The 24,437-nt window shown below is 39.4% G+C and overlaps 1 protein-coding gene across 1 annotated transcript in view; it reads left to right on the forward strand.

Moving 5' to 3' along the window:
- The window catches only part of LOC140230365 (sodium/potassium/calcium exchanger 5-like), a 68,969-nt gene that overhangs the window by 43,397 nt on the left and 1,135 nt on the right, over positions 1 to 24,437 (forward strand). The window contains exons 4-5 of the mRNA XM_072310513.1: positions 20,366 to 20,677; positions 24,313 to 24,414. Of these exons, the coding sequence (XP_072166614.1) occupies positions 20,366 to 20,677; positions 24,313 to 24,414 (414 nt within the window). The remainder of the gene's footprint in view (positions 1 to 20,365; positions 20,678 to 24,312; positions 24,415 to 24,437) is intronic.

A 24,437-nucleotide genomic window follows, 5' to 3' on the forward strand; every position in this document is an offset into this window, starting at 1 on the left:
TCAAGAAACAGAAAGTGTCAACACTCGAAACATACGTAACATACGCGATGACCGACTGGGATCAAGCGTCGGTCTTCTGGTTGTGAGGTCACAGGTCACATGATCGAGAGAATCCGATATCGCCTATTTTTAGGGGCGGGGCGTAGCATCGGGTAAAGTGTCAGAATATGGAAAATGAAAAATTCATCTAAAAAATATGGATACAATTTTTAACCGAACTTTCCCATTTTTGATATCTATATGACCCATATTTTCATTGGAAAGGCCATTGCTAGATTAAAATAGTATACCTTTAATTGTCATGTTTTCTTTGTACGTGCTGAGGATCACTTGGACCCCGTTTACAGTGCGAGGCTCGGCCGCCCACCTTCATTTCGGTGTAAACGCGCAAAAGGCCAAATGCGGGGCAAAAATTGGCCTCGCATTAGGCCACGCTCTGGAGGTGGTCTCGGCCGCGGCCGAGCCGCGGTCGCGCCCGGCCTTTTTTTCAGTGTAAACGCAAACTGGGCTAAATGCACGGCCAATTTTAGTCTGGCTTCCAAACTTATAGCCTGTACTACAATTTCGCTATTCAGGATATTAACCACTTCAACGTCGAAAACTAGTATAGTTTAAGGTGGTTTTGTCCTGCAAAGGATTTTCTCCTTCGGCAAAGGCCTTTGCCCGAACGGCGACTTCGTCGCCACGGAATTCAGTTGGCAAAGGATCTGAAAACCAGACAATACCAAATTGCGTTTGTTTACAAGTAGAGCGCCACTACGACAAAATATTGAAAGGTTTGAATCAAAAGCGCGGCCGAGCCCGGCAGTGTAAACGGACTAAATTGCGGGGCTCTGCCTCGCAATTGAGGTTGGCCGCGGCCGCGGCTCGGCCCAGCCCCGCACCGTAGACCCCGTTTACAGCGCGAGGCTCGGCCGAGGCTCGGACGCGGCCGTGCCCAGCCCCGCTTCAGTGTAAACGCGCAAAAGGCCAAATGCGAGGCCAAAATTGGCCTCGCATTTGGCCTCGCTCTGGAGGTGGTCTCGGCCGCGGCCGAGCCCAGCCTTTTCTTGGTGTAAACGCAAACTGGGCCAAATGCGCGGCCAATTGCGCGGCCAATTTTAGTCTGGCTTCCAAACCCTCTGCCTGTATCTTTCGCTATTCAGGATATTAACCCCCTCAACGTCGAAAACTAGTATAGTTTAGGGTGGTTTTGTCCTGCAAAGGATTCTCTCCTTCGGCAAAGGCCTTTGCCCGAACGGCGACTTCGTCGCCACGGAATTCATTTGGCAAAGGGTCTGAAAACCAGACAATACCAAATTGCATTTGTTTACAAGCAGAGCGCCACTACGACAAAATATTGAAAGGTTTGAATCAAAAGCGCGGCCGAGCCCGGCAGTGTAAACGGACAAAATTGCGAGGCTCGGCCGCGCAATTGAGGCCGGGCTCGGCCGCGGCCGAGCCGCGGCCGAGCCCGGCCCCGCACTGTAAACGGGGTCGTAAACGGGGTCTAAGTTTATGCACTGTACGTAATCAATAAGTCCGTAAATCGACTTAGTCGCCACGCACAGAATTTCCACTTAGTTTGTGTGACAGAAAAACAAATGTGATCTGAATAATGTAGGCCCAAAAAAGTTCAACTAAGTATCTCATTATAACTTCAAGGTGCTATATTACATTCTTTTCTTTGTCGATCACGGATGACCGACATCTGATGACCCCAAGCGTATCACCTAACTCGTCTTCAGTGTGACGAGTTTCATATCTCGTTTCTTTTTATTCTTCTTTCTTTCTGGACAATTTTGTGTCATCAATATCTCAAGAGTGACATTACAGAATGACATGACATTTTCAGGGAACATGTCTCATGACAATATCTAGCCACAATAAGGTTTTCATGACAGTAACATGTCTATGACGTCATCTAGGCGCCATTTTGTGATTTTCGGACCATGTTACATGATCGATCATATCTTCATAACTAAAGGTCATTTCTGTATCATTTTCTGTGGACATTAAGTTCAGGTCACGCTCTATCTTACATTTTAATGCTAATTACCTAGGACATTATTACGCGCGCGTACGCGCGCGTCAAACTTTTAAAAGGCTCAAAACAACTTACCAATGGGAAATCTCGAAGTTTCAGACAATTTTAAGCGTTTCGCGCGTTCGCGTCCGTCCGCACATTTTCGCGCGTAGTGCGCGTAAGCAACATGAAAATGCACATTTTTTGACAGATTTGGATTCCTGATACATTAAGCAACAATATCCATTGATTTCCGATCAATTTTGACCTATAACAAAGGAATGCGTTGGCGGCAAAGTTGAAATTTCGTGTGCGCGTCTATGTGCAAATATAGCGAAAAACATGTCTTTGTTTATTTCGCCATAGCTCTTTAAAACGTCTGGTTACCCTATGTTTTTATTGCATATTACAAAAACATATGAATTGGAAATAACGTTTCAAGCATCAATATCTCCATGAATACATTATGACGTCATCATATCATCATCTGAAATAAAAAAAGTGGAATTAAATTTTTTAAGGTACTGTTTCTGACATTCATTTGCTCGTATCTCTGTTGTTTAAGCTCAATATTATCCCAAATTCAGATATGTTGTACTTTGAACATTTGCCTTTCAAGTCCATGTCATAGTTTTGAAATTTGATGACGTCATCATGCTTTAAATTGTGTTTAAAGGTAAAGACGCAAAATCGGACAAGTTTACGTGTTATGTCTATGGGAGGTGATTTTTTTAGAAACCATGCATTGACTTGACAACGTTTAAGCACCTTTATCTCAGCTGATTTTACTTCATTTCCTCTGAAACTTAAGTATGTTGTAGCTGTGACAATAATCTGCAGTAATCATGCATTTTATTCTTTGAAATCTCCTCATGAGGTTGACAATTTTGCAATTTAAAACTGAAAATGAGAATGGAATGCGGACGAAACGATTCCTGATTCATCTTTCACGTACATAAGTTTACGTTCCTCTAATTTTCTCGTCGAGACGAATGGCCGAGCGGTTAGAGGCGTCGTCTCAGAAACGTGAGGTTGCACACGTACGGGTTCGATCCTCACAAGAGCACGAAAGAAAATAATTATTCTTTTTTTACTTTTTTTTCTTCAATGGAGTACTACACCTTCGTCCATGTAGAAAACACGTTTGCATGTAAACACACCTATACGCACACACTCACACAGTATACCTTTGTTTTGCGTTGGAGACTGCATTACTTCGACTGCTGCAAAATTTTGCAGGCTTGGCTTTTTAAACTGATATAGTATATTGTAACAAAATGAAATTTGTTCATATCAATTCAGTAACACAATGTAGTCGTGGTTACTTTGTGCTGATTTACACATGTAACAAGCTATACATTGTAAAAAAGGTATTTGCATTGTTCCTTTAAGTCAGTCTTCTGTATTGATGATTATTTGTCAATTAGTGGTTTTTGTGGAGTTTCAGATAGTGATAAAAAGTATGAATGATAAGTGCAGCGATAATTCCTACAGTTAGTTCAAAGTTGTGTTACAGATGTTTGATACATACATTTAGCATTGTGTGTGTGTGTATACGTGTGTATACAGGTTGGCCATATGACACATTCTAGACAATTAATCTTAATTAATTAGCAAACGTGATCAGCTTTGGAACTGAATATGGTACTAACGTATGATGTTAATGATTCTAATTAAACTGTGACGAGTTTAAAGGGATAGCATAACTGTGTGTAAAAATAAGGCAATTATAAGGAAATTTTAGGGGAATTTGATAACCATGCCTATAATAATTTCATACAGGTTATAATACCTGCCTCATGTTTGTGTGATAGATCGTCATGTCAATAGCAAACTGACAACGTACGATGAATGTGTTATATATTGAACAACTGTCTTTCAAGTCCGTAATGTTCCTCTTATTTTCTTGTCGAGACGTATGGCCGAGTGGTTAAAGGCGACGTCTCAGAGACGTGAGGTTGCGGGTTCGAACCCCACAAGATCACAAAACAAAATACTTAGCTATTTACTGTTTTTTTCCTCAACTTTGTATTACATATTCGTCCATGTAGAAATCACGTTCGTATATAAACGCACCTATACACACACACAGACACACACACACGCCATATCCCTCTTTTTTGTGTGTTGGAGACCACATTGCTTCGACTGCAGCAAACTTTTGCAGGTTGACTTTGTCAAACCGATCATAGTATGTAATGACGACGACTGAGGTGTTGTACTTTGAACAATTGTCTTTCAAGACGATGTCATTGCTTATTAATTTGATGACGTCATTACACTGAAAATTATGATTAAAGGCAAGGTATCAAAACCAGCCGATTATAGGTTTTATGTCTGCGGGACGTATTTTTTCCAAGTTGCCAGAAATGGCATAGCGACCTCAGTCGTTACAAGGCCGCTTTTCCGTCTAGCAATGCAATAGATGTTCACACGGCCACGTTAGTTGAGTGGGCATTGACTTTCCCCCTGTTATATCTATACATTGTTTTGTTTTTTTGTCTTACCATTTCCGTGGATGACCCGTGGCCGAGTGGTTACAAAAACGGTTTCGCAAGCACGCTCAATATAACTTTAAGGTGCCTATATCACATTCTTTTCTTTGTCGATCACAGATGACTGTCATCTGATGACCACAAGCGTATCACCTAACTCGTCCTCAATGTGACGAGTTTTCATGTCTCGTTAGGTGATACGCTATCAGCGTATCACCTATTGTGATTGTCAAAATCTCTCTTTATTTCTTTTTATTCTTCTTTCTTTCTGGACAATTTTGTGTCATCAATATCTCAAGAATGACATTACGGAATAACATGACATTTTCAGGGAACATGTCTCATAACAAAATCTAGCCACAATAAGGTTTTCATGACAGTAACATATCTATGACGTCATCTAGGCGCCATTTTGTGATTTTCGGACCATGTTACATGATCGATCATAACTTCATAACTAAAGGTCATTTCTGTATCATTTTCTGTGGACATTAAGTTTAGGTCACGCTCTATCTTACATGTTAATGCTAATTACCTAGGACATCATTACGCGCGCGTACGCGCGCATCAAACTTTTAAAAGGCTCAAAACAACTTTCCAATGGGAAATCTCGAAGTTTCAGACAATTTTAAGCGTTCCGCGCGTAGGCGTCCGTCCGCGCATTTTCGCGCGCAGTGCGCGTAAGCAACATGAAAATGCAATTGTTTTGACAGATTTGGATTCCTGATACATTAAGTAACAATATCCAATGATTTCCGATCAATTTTGACTTATAACAAAGGAATGCGCTGGCGTCAAAGTTGAAATTTCGTGTGCGCGTCTATGTGGAAATATAGCGAAAAACATGTCTTTGTTTATTTCGCCATAGCTCTTTAAAACGCAGGGTGACCCTATGTTTTTATTGCATATTACAAAAGCATATGAATTGGAAATAACATTTCAAGCATCAATATTTCCCGAAATACATTATGACGTCATCATATCATCATCTGAAATCAAAAAAGTGGAATTATTTTTTTTGAGGTACTGTTTCTGACATTCATTTGCTCGTATCTCTCTTGTTTAAGCTCAATATTATCCCAAATTCAGATATGTTTTACTTTGAACATTTGCCTTTCAAGTCCATGTCATGGTTTTGAAATTTGATGACATCATCATACCTTAAATTGTGATTAAAGGTAAAGACTCAAAATCGGACAAATTTACGTGTATTGTCTATGGGAGGTGATTTTTTTTTAGACCATGCATTGACTTGACAACGTTTAAGCACCTTTATCTCAGCTGATTTTGCTCCATTTCCTCTGAAACTTATGTATGTTGTAGCTCAGACAATAAGCTGCAGTCATCATGCATTTTATATTTTAAAATCTCCTCATGAGGTCGACAATTTTGTAGTTAAAAACTGAAAATGAGAATGCAATCTGTACGGAACGATTGGCGATCGTTGTTTGCAACTGTATATTGGTCGAATCCACGCGGCCACTTGTGGGAAGTTGAATAGCGCCATCTCCGTCAACAGTCACGATTGTATAATTAAAAATTTAAGTTTCGCAAACGATCTTCAGGACAGCCATTCGGCGTAATCGCTTAGCGCGCTGGGTGTTCATAACGCCATACGGGAAGGCGAGAAGTTCGACTCCCGCAGGACTTTTCCCTTTTTTTCTTTTTTTTTTTCGGCTGTTCAGCTTTACTCGATGTCATTTATCGTATTATTTTATCAAGTATACGTAAGCCGTGAACACGGCTGCTCTATTTCCCTTAATTGTTTTGTATTGGAGTTTGGAGATTGGGTTTGCTTCATTAATTTTGTCACACTTAATGTTGTAAATTGCCCCTTGTTACAGTGTCCCGCTTGCCACCTTTCGTTTGCTCTTTCCTTTTCTCTTCATTGGTTATTGTTATATTGTAACAGGATAGGTAGGAACATGTACGTTTAGATAACTGGCAGGAATGGGAGCTGAATTGATTAATTCTAGTCCAGGTGTATGGCGCCTCGCTCATATCTTTGAAATTCCAGGTTGTTATTGTTTGACCCAATTACGGAATTGTAGACAGGTTTTATGTTTCTTTAGAGGTATCTTATGCCACATGAGTGGAAGGCATCACTGTTTAGTAGTAGTAATGAACTTTTTCATGTTGTAAATGATATTAAGTTATGAATTTCACATCCAATCTTCGGGACAGCCGTGTGGCTTTATAGTCGCTTAGCCCGCTGCATTGTCATTATGCACTACCTTAGGACGAGATGTTCGAGACCCGCAGGACGCTATTATTTTTTCTCTCTCTCTTTCTTTGTTTTTCTTTTGGCAGTTCTGCTTTATTCCGATGTCATTTATCGTATTATCTTATCAAGTATATAACTACCCCACGAGACACAGTCACTCAAGTTCCATTTTTTTTTTGTCGGAGGCTGGAGGTTGTATTTGCTTTATTTGTCATACGTAATGTTGTAAATTGCCCTTGGTATACAGTGCCCCGCTTGCCACCTTTCGTTTCTCTTTCCTTTTCTCTACGTTTGTTCCTGTTACACTGCACAAGACAGGTCGGAAAATAATTTACATAACTCAACTGGAGCAGGAATGGCAACTGAATGAATTAACTCTAGGCCAGGTGTATAACGGCGTCTCGCTCATCTCTTTGAAATTCCAGGTTGTTATTGTTTGACCCAATAACGGAATTGTAGACAGGTTTTATGTTGCTATAGAGGTATCTTGTGCCACATGAGTACAAGGCATCACTGCTCAGTAGTAGTAATGAACTTTTTCATGTCCCTCCATGTCAATTATAGTGTGTTTAAAGGGGTTGTGCGTCTATCTGCCAAAGAAAAGGAAAACCTTATTTTCGCCATGGCTGTTTCTCTATACGTAGCCGTATGTGGTGAGTGTTGTTGGTATCTGAGCAGTGAAGAACAGAGCGTCAGGCTAAAATCCCCCTTAGTTATACGCGCTAAGCGTTCAATGTCATATATCTTTATTTATGTAGTCAATCACTACTAATGGAGTTACAGAATTATGTTATGACACGTTTCACTGAAAGTTTGTAAAGCAAAGTTTATGGACAAGGCAAGCAATTGTACATAAATAATACCATTGATTTCAGAGGGAAATTATGTTATACCTAAATGTAAGAGTATCACTGCTTTGGAATTGGTGAGACAATATGCTTGGCACGAGGGCTTCCACTTCTAATAGCTGATCCCTTTGAAGATTTGTCGGTCACGGGTGATCGTCATGATTCATCTTTCACGTAGAAGCTTACGTTCCACACTCTTAGTTCGAGAAGACTTACCATCACACTTCAAATTGCGATTAAAGGTAAAGACGCAAAATCGGACAAGTTTACGTGTTATGTCAATGGGAGGTGATTTTTTTTTAAACCATGCATTGCCTTGACAACGTTTAAGCACCTTTATCTCAGCTGATTTTGCTTTATTTCCTCTGAATCTATAGTATGTTGTAGCTGAGACAATAAGCTGCAGAAATCACGCATTTTATTTTTGCAAATCTCATCAGGTTGATAATTTTGCAGTTTAAAACTGAAAATGAGAATGGAATGTCGACCAGACGATTACTGAATCATCTTTGACATACATAACTTTACGTTCCTCATGTTTTTCGTCGAGACGTATGGCCGAGTGGTTAAAGGCGACGTTTCAGAGACGTGAGGTTGCGGGTTCGAACCCCACAAGAGCACGAAACAAAATACTTACTTTTTTTTTTACTTTTTTCTTCAATGGAGTACTACACCTTCACCTATGCAGAAATCACGTTCGCATGTAACCGCACCTATACGCACACACACACAATATCCCTTTGTTTTGTGTTGGAGACCAAAGCGCTTCGACTGGAAATTTCGACTTGAAAATACACATGTAAATGTGAAGGTGACCCTTAAAAGACCTTATCGCCATGTTTGATTTCTGTTTTTTAACAGTATAAAGACCTATTGGTAAATATTCATTTACATATCCTGTCTGATCGACTTACTTGCCCACGCCGACACACGCATGAAATGTTCACATGGTTGCATGACAGAAACAATTTCATCTGAATTATGTGGGACTGTATAAAGAATAGGACTTCACGAATGTGTCTCATGTCCTCTATTTGTCTGTTTATGCTAAAAAAAAAACAACTGCTATAACATCTAATACATTTTGCTTCACTTGTCACACAAAAGGTTATAAATTGCAGTTGTGCAGTATATTTTTGCCAGCTCTCGTCTTCTCTTCCCTTTTCGCTACGTTTGTTTTGTTATACTGAAGGTGGGGATTTATGCATTTATATAAATACTTCAACTTGAGTGGGAAAAAGAACTGAATTGATTTACTCTAAGCCAGGGGTATACCGTCTCGCTCATCTCTGTGATATTTCGTACTGTATTGTTTGACCCAATAACGGAGTTGTAGACAGGCTTTATGTTGCTTTAGAGGTATCTTGCGCCACATGAGTGGAATGCATATGCTGTTTAGTATTAATGAAGAGTTCTTTCATGTCCCTCCGTGCCAATTACAGTGTGTTTAAAGGGGTTGTGTGTCGATCTGCCAAATAAAAGGCAAAACTGTTATTTAAGTAATGGCTGTTTCTCTATACGCAGCCGTAGGTGATGAGTGTTGTTGCCATCTGAGCAGTGAAGAGCAGAGTATCAGGTTATAATCCCCTGAGTTATATGTGCTAAGCGTTCATTTTGATATATCTTTGTTTATCTAGTAGTCACTGCTAATGGAGTTACATAGTTATGTTATGACACGTTTCACTGAAAGTTTGTAAAGCAAAGTTTATGGACTATGCAAGCAATGGTAGGCCTACATGATTAATACCATTGATTTTAGAGCGAAATTATGGAATGCCTAAATGTCATTGTCTCATTGCTTTGTTGAGACAATATGCTTGACACTCCTTCCACTTCTAACTGTTCCCTTTGAAGATGTGTCGGTCACGGGTGATCGTCATGATTCATCTTACGTTCCACACTCTTGGTTCGAAAAGACTTACCATTTAGTTACGTGGTTAGAAGCTATGTCTCTTTCTTTATATTAGTTGAGGTAATGCCGCTTTCGTCTAGGTACAAATCATATTGTCATGTAAACAAACACACACTCTCTCTATTTGCCTCTGTTTTGTTTTTGGACGTTTCATTGCTTTTTCTGCCGGAAAATTTCACAGGCTTGTAGCTGCAAGGGCTTTCTTTATTTTTCCTTTTTTTCTTAGGCAGTTCAGCTTCACTCCTATGTCATTTGTTTCACTATTTCCTCAAGTATACACATCCCCACGAACACAAACACGCAATTTCCCTTATTTTATATCGGAGGTTAGAGTGTTTCTGTTGCTCGTGGGAATTTTTGTTTATCGCCAAATTACAATTCATTTAGCTAAACATGGATACTCAACCAGCAGAGCCCTTAAAATAAGTCAGCAAGTAGTTACTAGTACAATATAGCACCATATTTCGTCCGGGTATAAATCCCATTCTGTAAAGACACGCACTCGCTGTATTTTCCTTTGTTTTGGATTGGATGATTCATTGCTTAATTGCTGGAAAATTTTACAGGCTTGTAGCTTTAAGAGCTCTCCAAACTGATCATATTAATGACAAGATTCGATATAGCAGTTTTGGTTATGGAAATAAGGGCTAGAGTTCATATTTTTAAAAGACCACTATTAAAGTCAAGACGATCTTTAGAACACTGTATTGACGAGTTTCAATTTGTTCGTGTTTATATTTGTTCGTCATCGTAGAGATACACTGTACTAAGAAAACCTGTTAATCTACTTGGGCCTACTTGCACACGCAGACACACGTACAGGACTTTCCATGGGTTTATTGCCGCTTGGTCTATTCCCATTTGGTCTAATCACCAGTTGGGCTAACACCATTCGGGCTAAACCCATTTGGTCCACTTCTCACTTGGTCTACTTGCCACATGGTCTAATAACCAGTTGGTCTAATGACCACTGGGGCTAATCGTCACTTTGTCTAATTCCCATTTAGTGTAATTGCCAGTTGGTCTAATGTATTCTTTTGCCACTAGGTCTAATTGCACTCGGTCTAATATCAGTTCGCCTAATGTTAAGTTGGTCTAACACCAGTTGGTCTATTGCAAGTTGGTCTTTTCCCACTTGGTCTAATAACCAGTTGGTCTAATAACCACTTGGGCTAATTCTCACTTGGTCTAACTTACACTTGGTCTATTTCCATTTTGTCTAATAACCACTTGGTCTAACTGCCAGTTCGTCTAATCATCATTTGGTCTAATTCCCACTTTGGCTAATGACCAGTTGGGCTACCATAGACTCTAGACTAAAGATTCTAGGTGTCGATTGATTATGGTAATTAAGTTGGCTCAAAAACAGATTTATATTTCAAGTTCAATATTGCGTTAAAATAGGTGGAATGGTTAATTATCTTTTTTCTTGAAATGGTCCGGGTGAAAGTCCAAAATGTAAATGTGTGTATTAATTGGGCTTGAATTATTTACTTTTATTCATTCATTTTTTCCAATGTTTAGTAGTAGGCAACGGCGTAAATCTATACTGAGGAGTGGGGGATGATTGGCGATAGTCACCATCACCACAATTACAAGCCCATGACCGGACCGGCGCACCGGGGGGGGGGGGGGGGGGGGGGGTTAGAAAAGCTTGGTGCCCCCCCCCCCCCACACACACACACACACACTTTACAGGGATCGAATGTCCCACTCTTTTGCATGAAATGTAAAGTGGGAGGAAAGTGGCAGCAAAAATATGAAATATATGTTCCTTTTTTTATTTTGCTTGTCAGATGACTTTCGGTGGAAAATCAGTATGAAGACCTTTTTTTCTTTTCTTTTTGAAATATCTGTGCGAGGGAGTGGAGCGACCGAGCGGGGGGAGATTGTGAGAGGGGGGTATCCCCCCTCCCACACGAGGAAGATTTTGCATTTCCAGATCTGAAATTCAGCGATATGGTGCACACTTCTTTAAAAAAATAAGTAAGAAAATGAAATATTAGTATATCATTGACTGAGTAAATCGTGGTATTATAGCTCTTGCTCTGTCTGTGCGAGATTACTGTGAAGGCCTTCTAATCAGTGGGGGCCATCACCGCCATAGCGAGAATTTGATCTTAGGGGGAGCGGTTAGATGCGAGGGAGCGAAGCAAGCGAGGGGGAGGGGAGGTGTGGGGAGATTTCCCCCTCCCACAGTGAGAACTTTTTGCATTTTGATGGTGTAAATGGTGCACTTTGATGCATTTTTTGCGTGTTTTATCGACTTGAAACAGTCCCACATGATCAAGGTCGCTCAACATGTCTACCATGCCTGTCCACGCACATCTGTGCTCTACCCCTCATGGCTCCTACTAGGAAAACTCTTTGCTGTGTTGTTAGCTGCATGGTCAGGACGCAAGCTTGTACTTTAAACCGTATTCATTCTCATTGAGAAATTTGGTGAAAGAATTGCTAATGAGCCCTCCCTTTGTTAACAAACGTTGCAGCATCCTTTCAAATCTTGATGACAATTTATACTGTGCAACTTGATTTTGACATTCAAATTTTAAACTCTCCTTGCTCGTCAGTGAATACACTTTAAGTGTCATATTAAAAGAGGAAGATATAAACTTTATGATGATATATATTATACGACATGACTTGTTCTATTTTACCGGGAAAATAACTGACAATTCCAGTTTCCTCTTTATTGGGACGCACTGTATATTTATGCCTGTGGTTCCGTCGAAAACAATTTATAAAGCGCAATTATATACCATTTTGGATGCTCTGAAATACAAGTCTTGTAGACAGATTTTTGAAAAAGTCCCTGGTGTAGGAAGGGGATACCCCCCTCCCGCACCCTCCCCCGCCCAACTCTGCAATGATCAGTTGTGTATTAGGTTGCTGTAAGATGGCTGTAGGCAACACACGCATGTGTGTGTATCATATAGAGTTGTATAATATATAACGGTTGTTAACACTTCCTTTTTTTAAATCTATGGTTATGTTTCTTATTTAGACCAAGTGGCACTAGACTACTAGTAAGTGAGAAGTAGACGAAATGGAAATTAGACCAAGTGACGATTAGCCCAAGTGGTAATTAGACTAAGTGGTAATTAGACCAAATGACAATTAGACGAAATGGAAGTTGGACTAAGTGATATGTAGACCAAGTGGTAATAGCCGAAATGGGTGTAGCCCAAATGGATATTAGACCAAGTGGCATGTAGACGAAGTGAATATTGGACCATGTGGAAATTAGACGGAGTGGAAATTAGACACAGTGGCAATTAGCCGAAGTGGAAATTAGACCAGGTGGTGTTAGACTAACTGAGAATTAGACTAAGTGGTATTAGCCGAACTGGTCATTAGACGAACTGGATATTAGACCAAGTGGAAATTAGACGAAATGGTAAATAGACGAAGTGGTTGTAGCCCAATTGGGTTTAGCCCGAATGGTGTTAGCCTACCTGGTGATTAGACCAAGTAGTAATAGCCCAACCGATAATTTACCTTTCCATGTGGTTTGCATTGTTACTAACAATATGATCTGAATAATGAAGGTCCAAAAAAATCGACTTTGCTAAAATATTATTGCAGAAATATAACTTAAAGTCGCTATATTTAATTGTTTCGTTGTCAATCACTGGTGACCGATATCTGATGACCCAAAGCGTATCACCTAACTCGTCTTTAAAGTGACGAGTTTCATGTCTCGTTTCTTATTCTTCTTTCTTTCTGGCCTATTTTGTGTCGTCAATATCTCAAGAATGACATTACGGAGTAACATGACATTTTCAGTCAACATGTCTCATGACAATATCTAGCCACAATAAGGTTTTCATGACAGTAACGTATCTATGACGTCATCTAGGCGCCATTTTGTGATTTTCGGACCATGTTACATGATCGATCATAACTTCATAACTAAAGGTCCTTTCTGTATCAGTTTTTGTGGACATAAAGTTCAGGTCACGCTCTATCTTTCTTTATCTGATGCTAATTACCTAGGACGTCATCTAGGACGCGTAAGCGCGCGTCAAACATTTAAAAGGCTCAAAACAACTTTCCAATGGGAAATCTCGAAGTTTCAGACAATTTTAAGCGTTTCAAACAATTTTGCGCGTGCGCGTCCGTCCGCGCATTTTCGCGCGCACAGCGCGTCAGTAACATGAAAATGCACATTTTTTGACTGATCTGGATTCCTGATACTTTGAGTAACAATATCCATTGATTTCTGATCGATTTTGACAAATAACAAAGCAATGCACTGGCGTCAAAGTTGAAATTTCGCGTGCGCATCTATGTGCAAATATAGTGAAAAAACATGTCTTTGTTTATTTCGCCATAGCTCTTTAAAACGTCAGGTGACCCTATGTTTTTATTGCATATCACAAAAGCATATGAATTGAAAATAACGTTTCAAGTATCATTATTTCCATAATTACAATATGACGTCATCATATCGTCATCTGAAATCAAAAAAGTGGAATTAATTTTTTTAAGGTACTATTTCTGACATTCATTTGCTCGTATCTCTGTTGTTTAAGCTCAATATTATCCCAAATTCAGATATGTTGTACTTTGAACATTTGCCTTTTAAGTCCATGTCATGCTTTTGATATTTGATGACGTCATCAAACCTTAAATTGTGATTAAAGGTAAAGACGCAAAATCGGACAAGTTTACGTGTATTGTCTATGGGAGGTGATTTTTTTTAAAAGCATCAATTGACTTAACAACGTTTAAGCACCTTTATCTCAGCTGATTTTGCTTCATTTCCTCTGAAACTTTAATATGTTGTAGCTGAGACAATAAGCTGCAGTAATCATGCATTTTATTCTTTGAAATCTCCTCATCAGATTGACAATTTTGCAGTTTAAAACTGAAAATGAAAATGGAATGTGGACAAAACGATTCCCCATGTATCTTTCACATACATAAGTTTACGTTCCCCATATTTTCTCGTCGAGACGTATGGCCGAGTGGTTAAAGGCGCCGTCTCAGAGACGTGAGATTGCGGGTTCGAACCCCACAAGATCACGAAACATTTTTTTTTTATTTTACTTTTTTTTCTTCAATTTTGTATTACATATTCGTCCATGTAGAAATCACGTTCGTATATAAACGCACGTATACACACACACAGACACACACACACGCCATATCCCTCTTTTTTGTGTGTTGGAGACCACATTGCTTCGACTGCAGCAACATTTTGCAGGTTGACTTTGTCAAACCGATCATAGTATGTAATGACGACGACTGAGGAGTTGTACTTTGAACAATTGTCTTTCAAGACGATGTCATTGTTTTGTAATTTGATGACGTCATTACACTGAAAATTGTGATTAAAGGCAAGGTATCAAAACCAGCCGATTATAGGTTTTATGTCTGCGGGACGTATTTTTCCCAAGTTGCCAGAAATGGCATAGTGACCTCAGTCGTTACAGGGCCGCTTCTCCGTCTAGCAATGCAATAGATGTTCACCAGGCCACGTTAGTTGAGTGGGCATTGACTTTCCCCCTGTTATATCTATACATTGGTTTTGTTTTTTTTTGTCTTACCATTTCCGTGGATGACCCGTGGCCGAGTGGTTACAGAAACGGTTTCGCATGCACGCTCAATATAACTTCAAGGTGCCTATATCACATTCTTTTCTTTGTCGATCACAGATGACCGTCATCTGATGACCACAAGCGTATCACCTAACTCGTCCTCAATGTGACGAGTTTTCATGTCTCGTTTTTTATTCTTCTTTCTTTCTGGACAATTTTGTGTCGTCAATATCTCAAGAATGACATTACGAAATAACATGACATTTTCAGTCAACATGTCTCATGACAAAATCTAGCCACAATAAGGTTTTCATGACAGTAACATATCTATGACGTCATCTAGGCGCCATTTTGTGATTTTCGGACCTTGTCACATGATCGATCATAACTTCATAACTAGATGTCATTTCTGTATCATTTTCGGTGGACATGAAGTTCAGGTCACGCTCTATCTTACTTTTTAACGCTAGTTACACAGGTCATCATTACGCGCGCGTAAGCGCGCGTCAAAATTTTAAAAGGCTCAAAACGACTTCCCAATGGGAAATCTCGAAGTTTCAGACAATTTTAAGCGTTTCAAACATTTTCTCGCGTGCGCGTCCGTCCGCGCAATTTCGCGCGCAGAGCCCGTAAGCAACATGAAAATGCAATTTTTTTGACTGATTTGGATTCCTGATACTTTGAGTAATAATATCCATTGATTTCCGATCGATTACGACCTATAACAAAGGAATGCACTGGCGTCAAAGTTGAAATTCCGCGTGCGCGTCTTTCTGCAAATATAGTGAAAAAACATGTCTTTGTTTATTTCGCCATAGCTCTTTAAATCGTCTGTTGACCCTATATTTCTATTGCATATTACAAAAGTATATGAATTGTAAGTAACATTCCAAGTATCAGTATTGCCAGGAATACGCGATGACGTCGTCATATCGTCATTTTAAATCAAAAAAGTGGAATTGATTTTTTTGAGGTACTGTTTCTGACATTCATTTGCTCGTATCTCTGTTGTTTAAGCTCAATATTACCCCAAATTCAGATATGTTGCACTTTGAACATTTGCCTTTCAAGGCCATGTGATGGTTTTGAAATATGATGACGTCATCATACTAGAAATTGTGATTAAAGGTAAAGACTCAAAATCAGACAAGTTTACGTGTTATGTCTATGGGAGGTGATTTTTTTTTAAACCATGCATTGACTTGACAACGTTTAAGCACCTTTACCTCATCTGATTTTACTCCATTTCCTCTGAAACATAAATATGTTGTAGCTGAGACAACAAGCTTTAGTAATCATGCATTTTATGTTTTCAAATCTCCTCATCAGGTTGACAATTTTGCAATTTAAAACTGAAAATGAGAATGCAATCTGTACGGAACGATTCCCAATTTTTCTTTGCAACTGTATATTGATCGAATCCACGCTGCCACTTGTGGGAGTTGAATAGCGCCATCACAAGTCAACACTGTCACGATAGTATTTAGATTTAAGTTTCGCACTCGATCTTCAGGACAGCCATGTGGCATAATCGGTTAGCGCGCTGGTTGTTCATAACGCCATACCGGAAGGCGAGAGGTTCGACTCCCGCAGGACTTTTATCCGTTCTTTCTTTTTTTCTCTTTTTTTTTCGGCAGTTCAGCTTTACTCCGATGTCATTTATCGTATTACTTTATGAAGTGTACGTAACCCGTGAACACGGCTGCTCTATTTCCCTTGTGTTGTATTGGAGTTTGGAGATTGGGTTTGCTTCATTAATTTTGTCACACTTAATGTTGTAAATTGCCCCTTGTTACAGTGTCCCGCTTGCCACCTTTCGTTTGCTCTTTCCTTTTCTCTTCATTGGTTATTGTTATACTGTAACAGGATAGGTAGGAACATGTATGTTTAAATAACTTGCAGGAATGGGAGCTGAATTGATTAACTCTAGTCCAGGTGTATGGCGTCTCGCTCATCTCTTTGAAATTCCAGGTTGTTATTGTTTGACCCATAACGAAGTTGTAGACAGGTTATATGTTATTATAGAGGTATCTTGTGCCACATGAATGGAAAGCATCACTGTTTAGTAGTAGTAATGAACTTTTTCATGTTGTATATGGTATAAATATTTAAGATAAATATATATATATATATATATATATATATATATATATAAGATTAAAGATAAATTTCACATCCAATCTTCGGTACAGCCGTGTGGCTTTATAGTCACTTAGCGCGCTGCATGGTCATTATGCACTACCTTAGGACGAGATGTTCGAGACCCGCAGGACGCTATCATTTTTTTCTCTCTCTTTCTTTGTGTTTCTTTTGGCAGTTCAGCTTTATTCCGATCGATGTCATTTATCGTATTATCTTATCAATTATACTACCCCACGACACACAGTCGCTCAAGTTCCTCTTTTTTTTTTTTTTTTTGTCGGAGGCTCTAGGTTGGATTTGCTTCATATATCATACGTATTGTTTAAATTGCCCTTGGTACAGTGCCCCGCTTGCCACCTTTCCTTTTCCCTTTCCTTTTCTCTACGTTTGTTCCTGTTATATTGTCACAAGACAGGTCGGAAAATAATTTGCATAACTCAACTGGAGCAGGAATGGCAACTGAATGAATTAACTCTATGCCAGGTGTATGGCGTCTCGCTCATCTCTTTGAAATTCCAGGATGTTATTGTTTGACGCAATAACGGAGTTGTAGACAGGTTTTACGTTGCTATAGAGGTATCTTGTGCCACATGAGTAGAAGGCATCACTGTTCAGTAGTAGTAATAAACTTTTTCATGTCCCTCCATGTCAATTATAGTGTGGTTTAAAGGGGTTGTGTGTCTATCTGCCAAAGAAAAGGAATAACTTATTTTCGTCATGGCTGTTTCTCTATACGTAGCCGTAGGTAATGAGTGTTGTTGGTATCTGAGCAGTGAAGAACAGAGCATCAGGCTAAAATCCCCCTTAGTTATACGCGCTAAGCGTTCAATTTGATATATCTTTCTTTATGAAGTCAATCCCTGCTAATGGAGTTACAGAATTATGTTATGACACGTTTCACTGAAAGTTTGTAAAGCAAAGTTTATGGACAAGGCAAGCAATTGTACATGAATATACCTACCATTGATTTCAGAGGGAAATTATGGTATGCATAAATGTAAGGGTATCATTGCTTTGGAATTGCTGAGACAATATGCTTGGCACGAGGGCTTCCACTTCTAATAACTGATCCCTTTGAAGATGTGTCGGTCACGGGTGATCGTCATGATTCATCTTTCACGTAGAAGCTTACGTTCCACACTCTTGGTTCGAGAAGACTTACCATCATACTTCAAATTGTTATTAAAGGTAAAGACTCAAAATCAGACAAGTTTACGTGTTATGTCTATGGGAGGTGATTTTTTTTTTTTATGTGCATTGACTTGACAACGTTTAAGCACCTTTATCTCAGATGATTTTGCTCCATTTCCTCTGTAACTTAAGTGTGTGGTAACTGAGACAATAAGCTGCAGTAATCATGCATGTTATTCTTTGAAATCTCCTCATTAGTTTGACAATTTTGCAGTTTAAAACTGAAAATGAGAATGGAATGTGGACAAAACGATTCCTGATTCATCTTTCACATACATAAGTTTACGTTCCTCTTTTTTTTCTCGTCGAGACGTGTGGCCGAGTGGTTAAAGGCGACGTCTCAGAGACGTGAGGTTGCACACGTGCGGGTTCGAACCCCACAAGATCACGAAACAAAATACTTAGCTATTTTACTTTTTTTTCTTCAATTTTGTATTACATATTCGTCCATGTAGAAATCACATTCGTATATAAACGCACCTATACACACACACAGACACACACACACACCATATCCCTCTTTTTTGTGTTGGAGACCATATTGCTTCGACTGCTGCAAAATTTTGCAGGCTGACTTTGTCAAACTGATCATAATATGTAATGACGACGACGAAGGTGTTGTACTTTGAACAATTGTCTTTCAAGACCACATCATTGTTTTGTACTTTGATGACGTCATCACACTGAAAATTGTGATTAAAGGCAAGGTATCAAAACCATCCGATTATAGGTTTTATGTTTACGGCACGTATTTTTCCCAAGTTGCCAGAAATGGCATAGCGACATCAGTAGTTACAAGGCCGCATTTCCGTCTAGCAATGCAATACATGTTCACGCGGCCACGTTGGTTGAGTGGGCATTGACTTTTCTCCCTGTAATATCTATACATTTCTTTTTTGCCTTACCATTTCCGTGGATGTCCCGTGGCCGAGAGGTTAGGGAAACGGTTTTGCATGCAAACTCAATTATAACTTCAAGGTGCCTATATCACATTCTTTTCTTTGTCGATCACAGAGGACCGACATCTGATAACCCCAAGCGTATCACCTAACTCGTCAGTCTGACGAGTTTCATATCTCGTTTACATTTGCATTTGCAATTTCAGCTATAACATTCTGTCCCCAAAATTTCTTCACACATGACTGCAAATTCAAAGTAGGCCTATTTATGTTTCAAAGATGAACAGATATAAGCCCCCACAACACCTCCTTTACAGTTGACTTCAAAACTCTTCAGGGACAGCGAAACTGGGGGAGGAGTAGTCCATCCCCACTCACACACACATCAATAAAACACCTTTTCAATTCAATTCAATTCAATTCAATTCAATTCAATTCAAGTCAATTCAATTCAATTCGATTTTCGCTCGTCAAAATAAGCCGATGGAGAAAAATCACAACAAAACTTATGATTTTCAAAGGAGACCATACAGTCAAGAGAGGGTTAGGTACCGTTGACCCTTTATACACCCTTCCCCTCCCCACCCCGCAACCCCTGTCACCCCCTTTAAAGACGCTTCGCAACCCCTGCTGTAAACATTCGAGTGAATATGCCCTAACTCCACAGCTTATCGGAAGTAACCTGTATAGGGTATAGCCTAAACCATAGTTGTGAGGTATAAATAAAAAGTAACCTTAGGAAAGAGAGTATAGGTCAGTTTACTAATTCAGATCAGATGTTTTATTTTTCCTCTCTTTGGGAGTTGGTATTCGAGTAGGTCAATTCATATGTTCTTTTTACATTCCTTCTAATAAAAAAAAAGTTGTGACAGCAATAGCGGATTTTTTTTTCGAATTTTACAGTCATCTTTCAAACCTAAAAGCGTTAACATATACCATGGTTTCCTAAAGCTGTTCCACAACAAAATATTTATTTTTTGTTTCTTGTCCAAGAACACTTATGGATTTGGATAGAGTTAAGAGGTCCTTAAATTGACGACATAACCAGTCTTGTCAAATTATGCTCTTGACATTACACAAATAACATTGTTTCATTCTCACGCCAGAAAACGGGTCACCTAGGTGGAAGTCTTCGACCACTGCGCCAAGTCGAACCGGCAGTGTTCGGAGTCACTCGTCGTCAGTTCGTCACCCGACTCTGTCCGAGCAAAGCAGGAACGTGTTCCACCCGCCGAAAAACTTGTTCTTCCGCACGTTATGGTTCGTCGGGCTGCCCGCTGTCGCTCTGACCTTCGTAACGATTCCCGACTGCAGAAAAAGCGGGATCTGGCGACAACTCTATTTCTTCACCTTCGCTCTCTCAACATGCTGGCTGGCGGGAACAGCGTATATCCTCTACTGGATGATTGTCATTATAGGTAAGTCATTAGCTGATCTCGGTCTGATAGATTCCACTAATGAATTGTTAAAAAAAAAAAAATGAAGAAATGTAAGTGAGTCGAAGATAGGCGCCCTACATCAAAAGAAACAAATACTCCAACAATGATGTTAGTGACGGAATGGATCGCGCAGTTGTGTTTCTTGTAAGTCCGGACAAATATATTCCCCCCCCAAAAAAAAAAAAAAAAAAAAAGAATTAGATCTCCTGTGTTTTTCGCTTAGATCGATTTGCATAATGTGGAATGAACCTATTAGTAATGGGGACATACTGTGGTATAGTGGGGGAAAGGCAAAATATTGGCTTTAAAACGAAAGTACCGAATTCGAATCATGCAAAGCGCTTTCGTCCGTGGATACTTTTGCTCTTGATGTCCCTCTAGACCTATGCAGGTGTTAGAAATGAGTGCCGGCAATGCTGGGTAATACATCTGTAATGATGCTTAGGACCTATCCATATTATGGCACTAATCGTGAGCATGATTTTGAAGACGCTCATTGTCAATTTGTGCATGTATATTTATGCATGCATGTAGGTACATGTATCTATAAAATTATGTATCATATGTAAGTGTGTGAGAGTATAGTAAAAATATGACTGTCTGTTTGTGTATATCCGTTTTACTTAATTGATGAACTGAAATCGGTGATGGTGGACAAACACGAATCACTACATCTTGCCTATTATGTCGAGATAATGTATGATTTGCTTGTGTCTGATTTAGATGAAGTGATCGCTCTGTTTTGCGTATTTACAAACTTCAAAATCAACCAAATCAACTTAAATTGCATAGTAAATGTAATGTTTCAAGGTGTGTAGTGAGCACAGAGTATAAAAAAACTTGATAACTAAAAAGCGTGCATGGGACTTATACTTGTTTTATCGATTAAAAATCTTAAATCGATAGCAACAACAACAACAACAACAACAACAACAACATTTCACGGAAACGACTGTTTTTTCCGGTTAGCATGGTCACAATGATAGCGCAGGTTTTCTTGGCAAGTTATCATCCCGAACCGTTAATGGCACTGTGCACATAACTCCAGTATAGAAAACGGATATTCATTCGATGTATACAAATTTCGGTATCGTTTCACGAACCAATTATGATAAAACGACGTGTATAGCATTATCAGTCTGGTGATGCGTACGTCTATTCTCAATGACTCCGTCACGAAATGTTGAGGGCATGGACGCGAGTCGCGTAATTAATCATCCTAAGTAGCCGAGAGAATTCACTGTATAGGGCACACCACTGTGTATGCCGTCATAATGGAATAGTAAAGTGCACACCATTATCATATCAAACGATATCAGCAAGCACAATGGCCGAAACCTATTAAAGCTTTAGGCTTTCACTTTATATGACAACATCTACATCAGTCAGAAGTTCACTGATTTTGGGCATCTTGTCAAATCTAATGCGCATAAAATTGAACCATCTTATAATGTCTGATACGTATTAATTAAGTTAAACCAATAACACACCATGTCCATGAATTCTCGCACTTATAATTTATAACTTATTACAGCGTACTACCAGGTGGTGCACGTCACGAGACCGACACCTACGAGTCATACAGCTCACAAGTCATAAAGCCCATAAGTATACACCTCAGGAGTCATACAGCCCATTAGTTCGACACTAAGCTAACAAGGCCCACGAGACCGACACATTAAAACCTGTTGAGGACGGGCTGATTTTGCTACAGCACGCATTTCCCATAGACACCTTAATGGGTTAAGTCCCCCGTGATGTATCTGTCGAAGTCGTGGGCTGTTTTTAATGTCGAACTCATGGGCTGTATGACTCGTGAGCTGTATGACTCATGGACCTGTTTTCAACGTCGAACTCGTGGGCTGTATGACTCGTGGGTGTCGGTCTAGTGGGATGGCCCCTTACCAGGACCGTAGGTGCTGTACAAGTGAAATACTTTAGCATTTGAAGACTTGCACGGCACGTGTGACATACAGTTAAAAGGTAGTTTTACAAAATAGCTCATCAGTAATCACAATGACTATCTCTCTCATACAGAAGAAAAGACGTCCCTTGCTGCATTTAGCTCTCTTTTGATGTGATGGCAACTACACTGTATACTGAATGCATGTGCTTTGAAATGGAGCAGGAATCAACATGCAATGGATGGAAAAAGAAATAAACTTTTAACCCCACCCCCCAAAAAAAAAAATAATAAAAAGAATACAAACACACGCTTGAACACTCTTCAGTAGGGTACTTCATTTGAAAGATCAAGATATTTGCCACGTTAGAGATTTAAAACTGAACATGCGCGGATGTGTGCATCATAGAATTAAAGAAGTTTTTTTTTTTTTTTTTCATTTCGATAGGTGCATTATGAGGAGAAAATTATAGGAGTATATCTTTGAATTCTTACCTAAAATTGATCGATATGAAAATAGTATTATATTATTTAAAATATGAAATTGAAATACAGCATGTCATCAAACATCAAATGAGATATGAAATTTTTGGTCGTCTCCAAATTTCGTCCAGGAGAGCTGCGCCGAGCATGATTTCAAAGCGCGGTGGAATGTTGGACCTCCGTTGTAATGCTTTAGGGTTTTGAAGAATTGTGAGCCCTTCTATATCACCTCCCTGACACTATATGCATTCATATTTACTGGCACATGGCGAACACAGGCAGAGTACCGCGTGCATTTTTACCGGCAATCGACATAACAATCTTTACCGACGTATATTGATCTTGGTGTTTTGTATGATTGCACTTGTGACTGATTCCCTTGTATAGTTATGTGATGGCTAATCGACCACCATACAATTCTTTCAATTGCCACCTGTTGAGATTACAGCAATTTGTCTTCAGTCGACAAAATAATAAATATCGCATTTATAGGTTTGGCATACCAAAACACTGGTTTGGAACTCAACACTGTGAGATATGAAGATTTAAGAGGCATATCAGACGATTTACATAATTTCACATCACGTAGACAAATACATAAATCGATAAAACAACTGAACGCTAGAATTCATTAATTTAAAGAAATCGATAGTGTCATGCATAGATTTGTGGAATGTACTGTAGTCCTTGAGCAGATATACCAATACTCTGAAAAGCACCCCAAACATAATACACTGTACAAGGATGATGCCAATAGGAGGCTCACAGTACATCAATGTCATTCCACTTCGATACTACTTCATTAGCAAGTTCCCCTGTGTAGAACTTAGAGAGTACCCAAACACGCATGTGAAGTTGCTATGTCATCATCCTCGTTCATTGTGATTTGTTATGAATTTTTAAAACACCCTTATTCCATATATCTCAATCACTATAAATTCCATAACTCTGTACTCAGGATAACTAAGTTAGGTTGTTCATTGATGCAAAAATTCAAAAATCATCCGGAGGTCTATCTTCCTGGCGTCGCTGGTTAGCGAAATTATATTCTAATCTAATTTGTATAAAAATATGCAAATTAGATTAGAATAAGATGTCGCCAACCAGCGACGACATTAAGATAGACCTCCGGATGATGTGGTTGCAAAGACATCTCTTTTTCGTGAAACATAGCAAGGGCGCCATGACTAGTTGACTCAAGTTTCGTTTTGAATGTGGTCACTTTCAGGGTACACGCTGAACATTCCTGACACTGTAATGGGGATTAGTCTACTGGCTGCTGGAACGAGTGTCCCGGATGCTATAGCAAGTGTCCTAGTGGCACGTGATGGTAGGTATCTCTAATCCGTAGGC

The sequence above is a fragment of the Diadema setosum genome, chromosome 7, assembly GCF_964275005.1.
Source record: "Diadema setosum chromosome 7, eeDiaSeto1, whole genome shotgun sequence".
Classification (NCBI taxonomy): domain Eukaryota; kingdom Metazoa; phylum Echinodermata; class Echinoidea; order Diadematoida; family Diadematidae; genus Diadema; species Diadema setosum.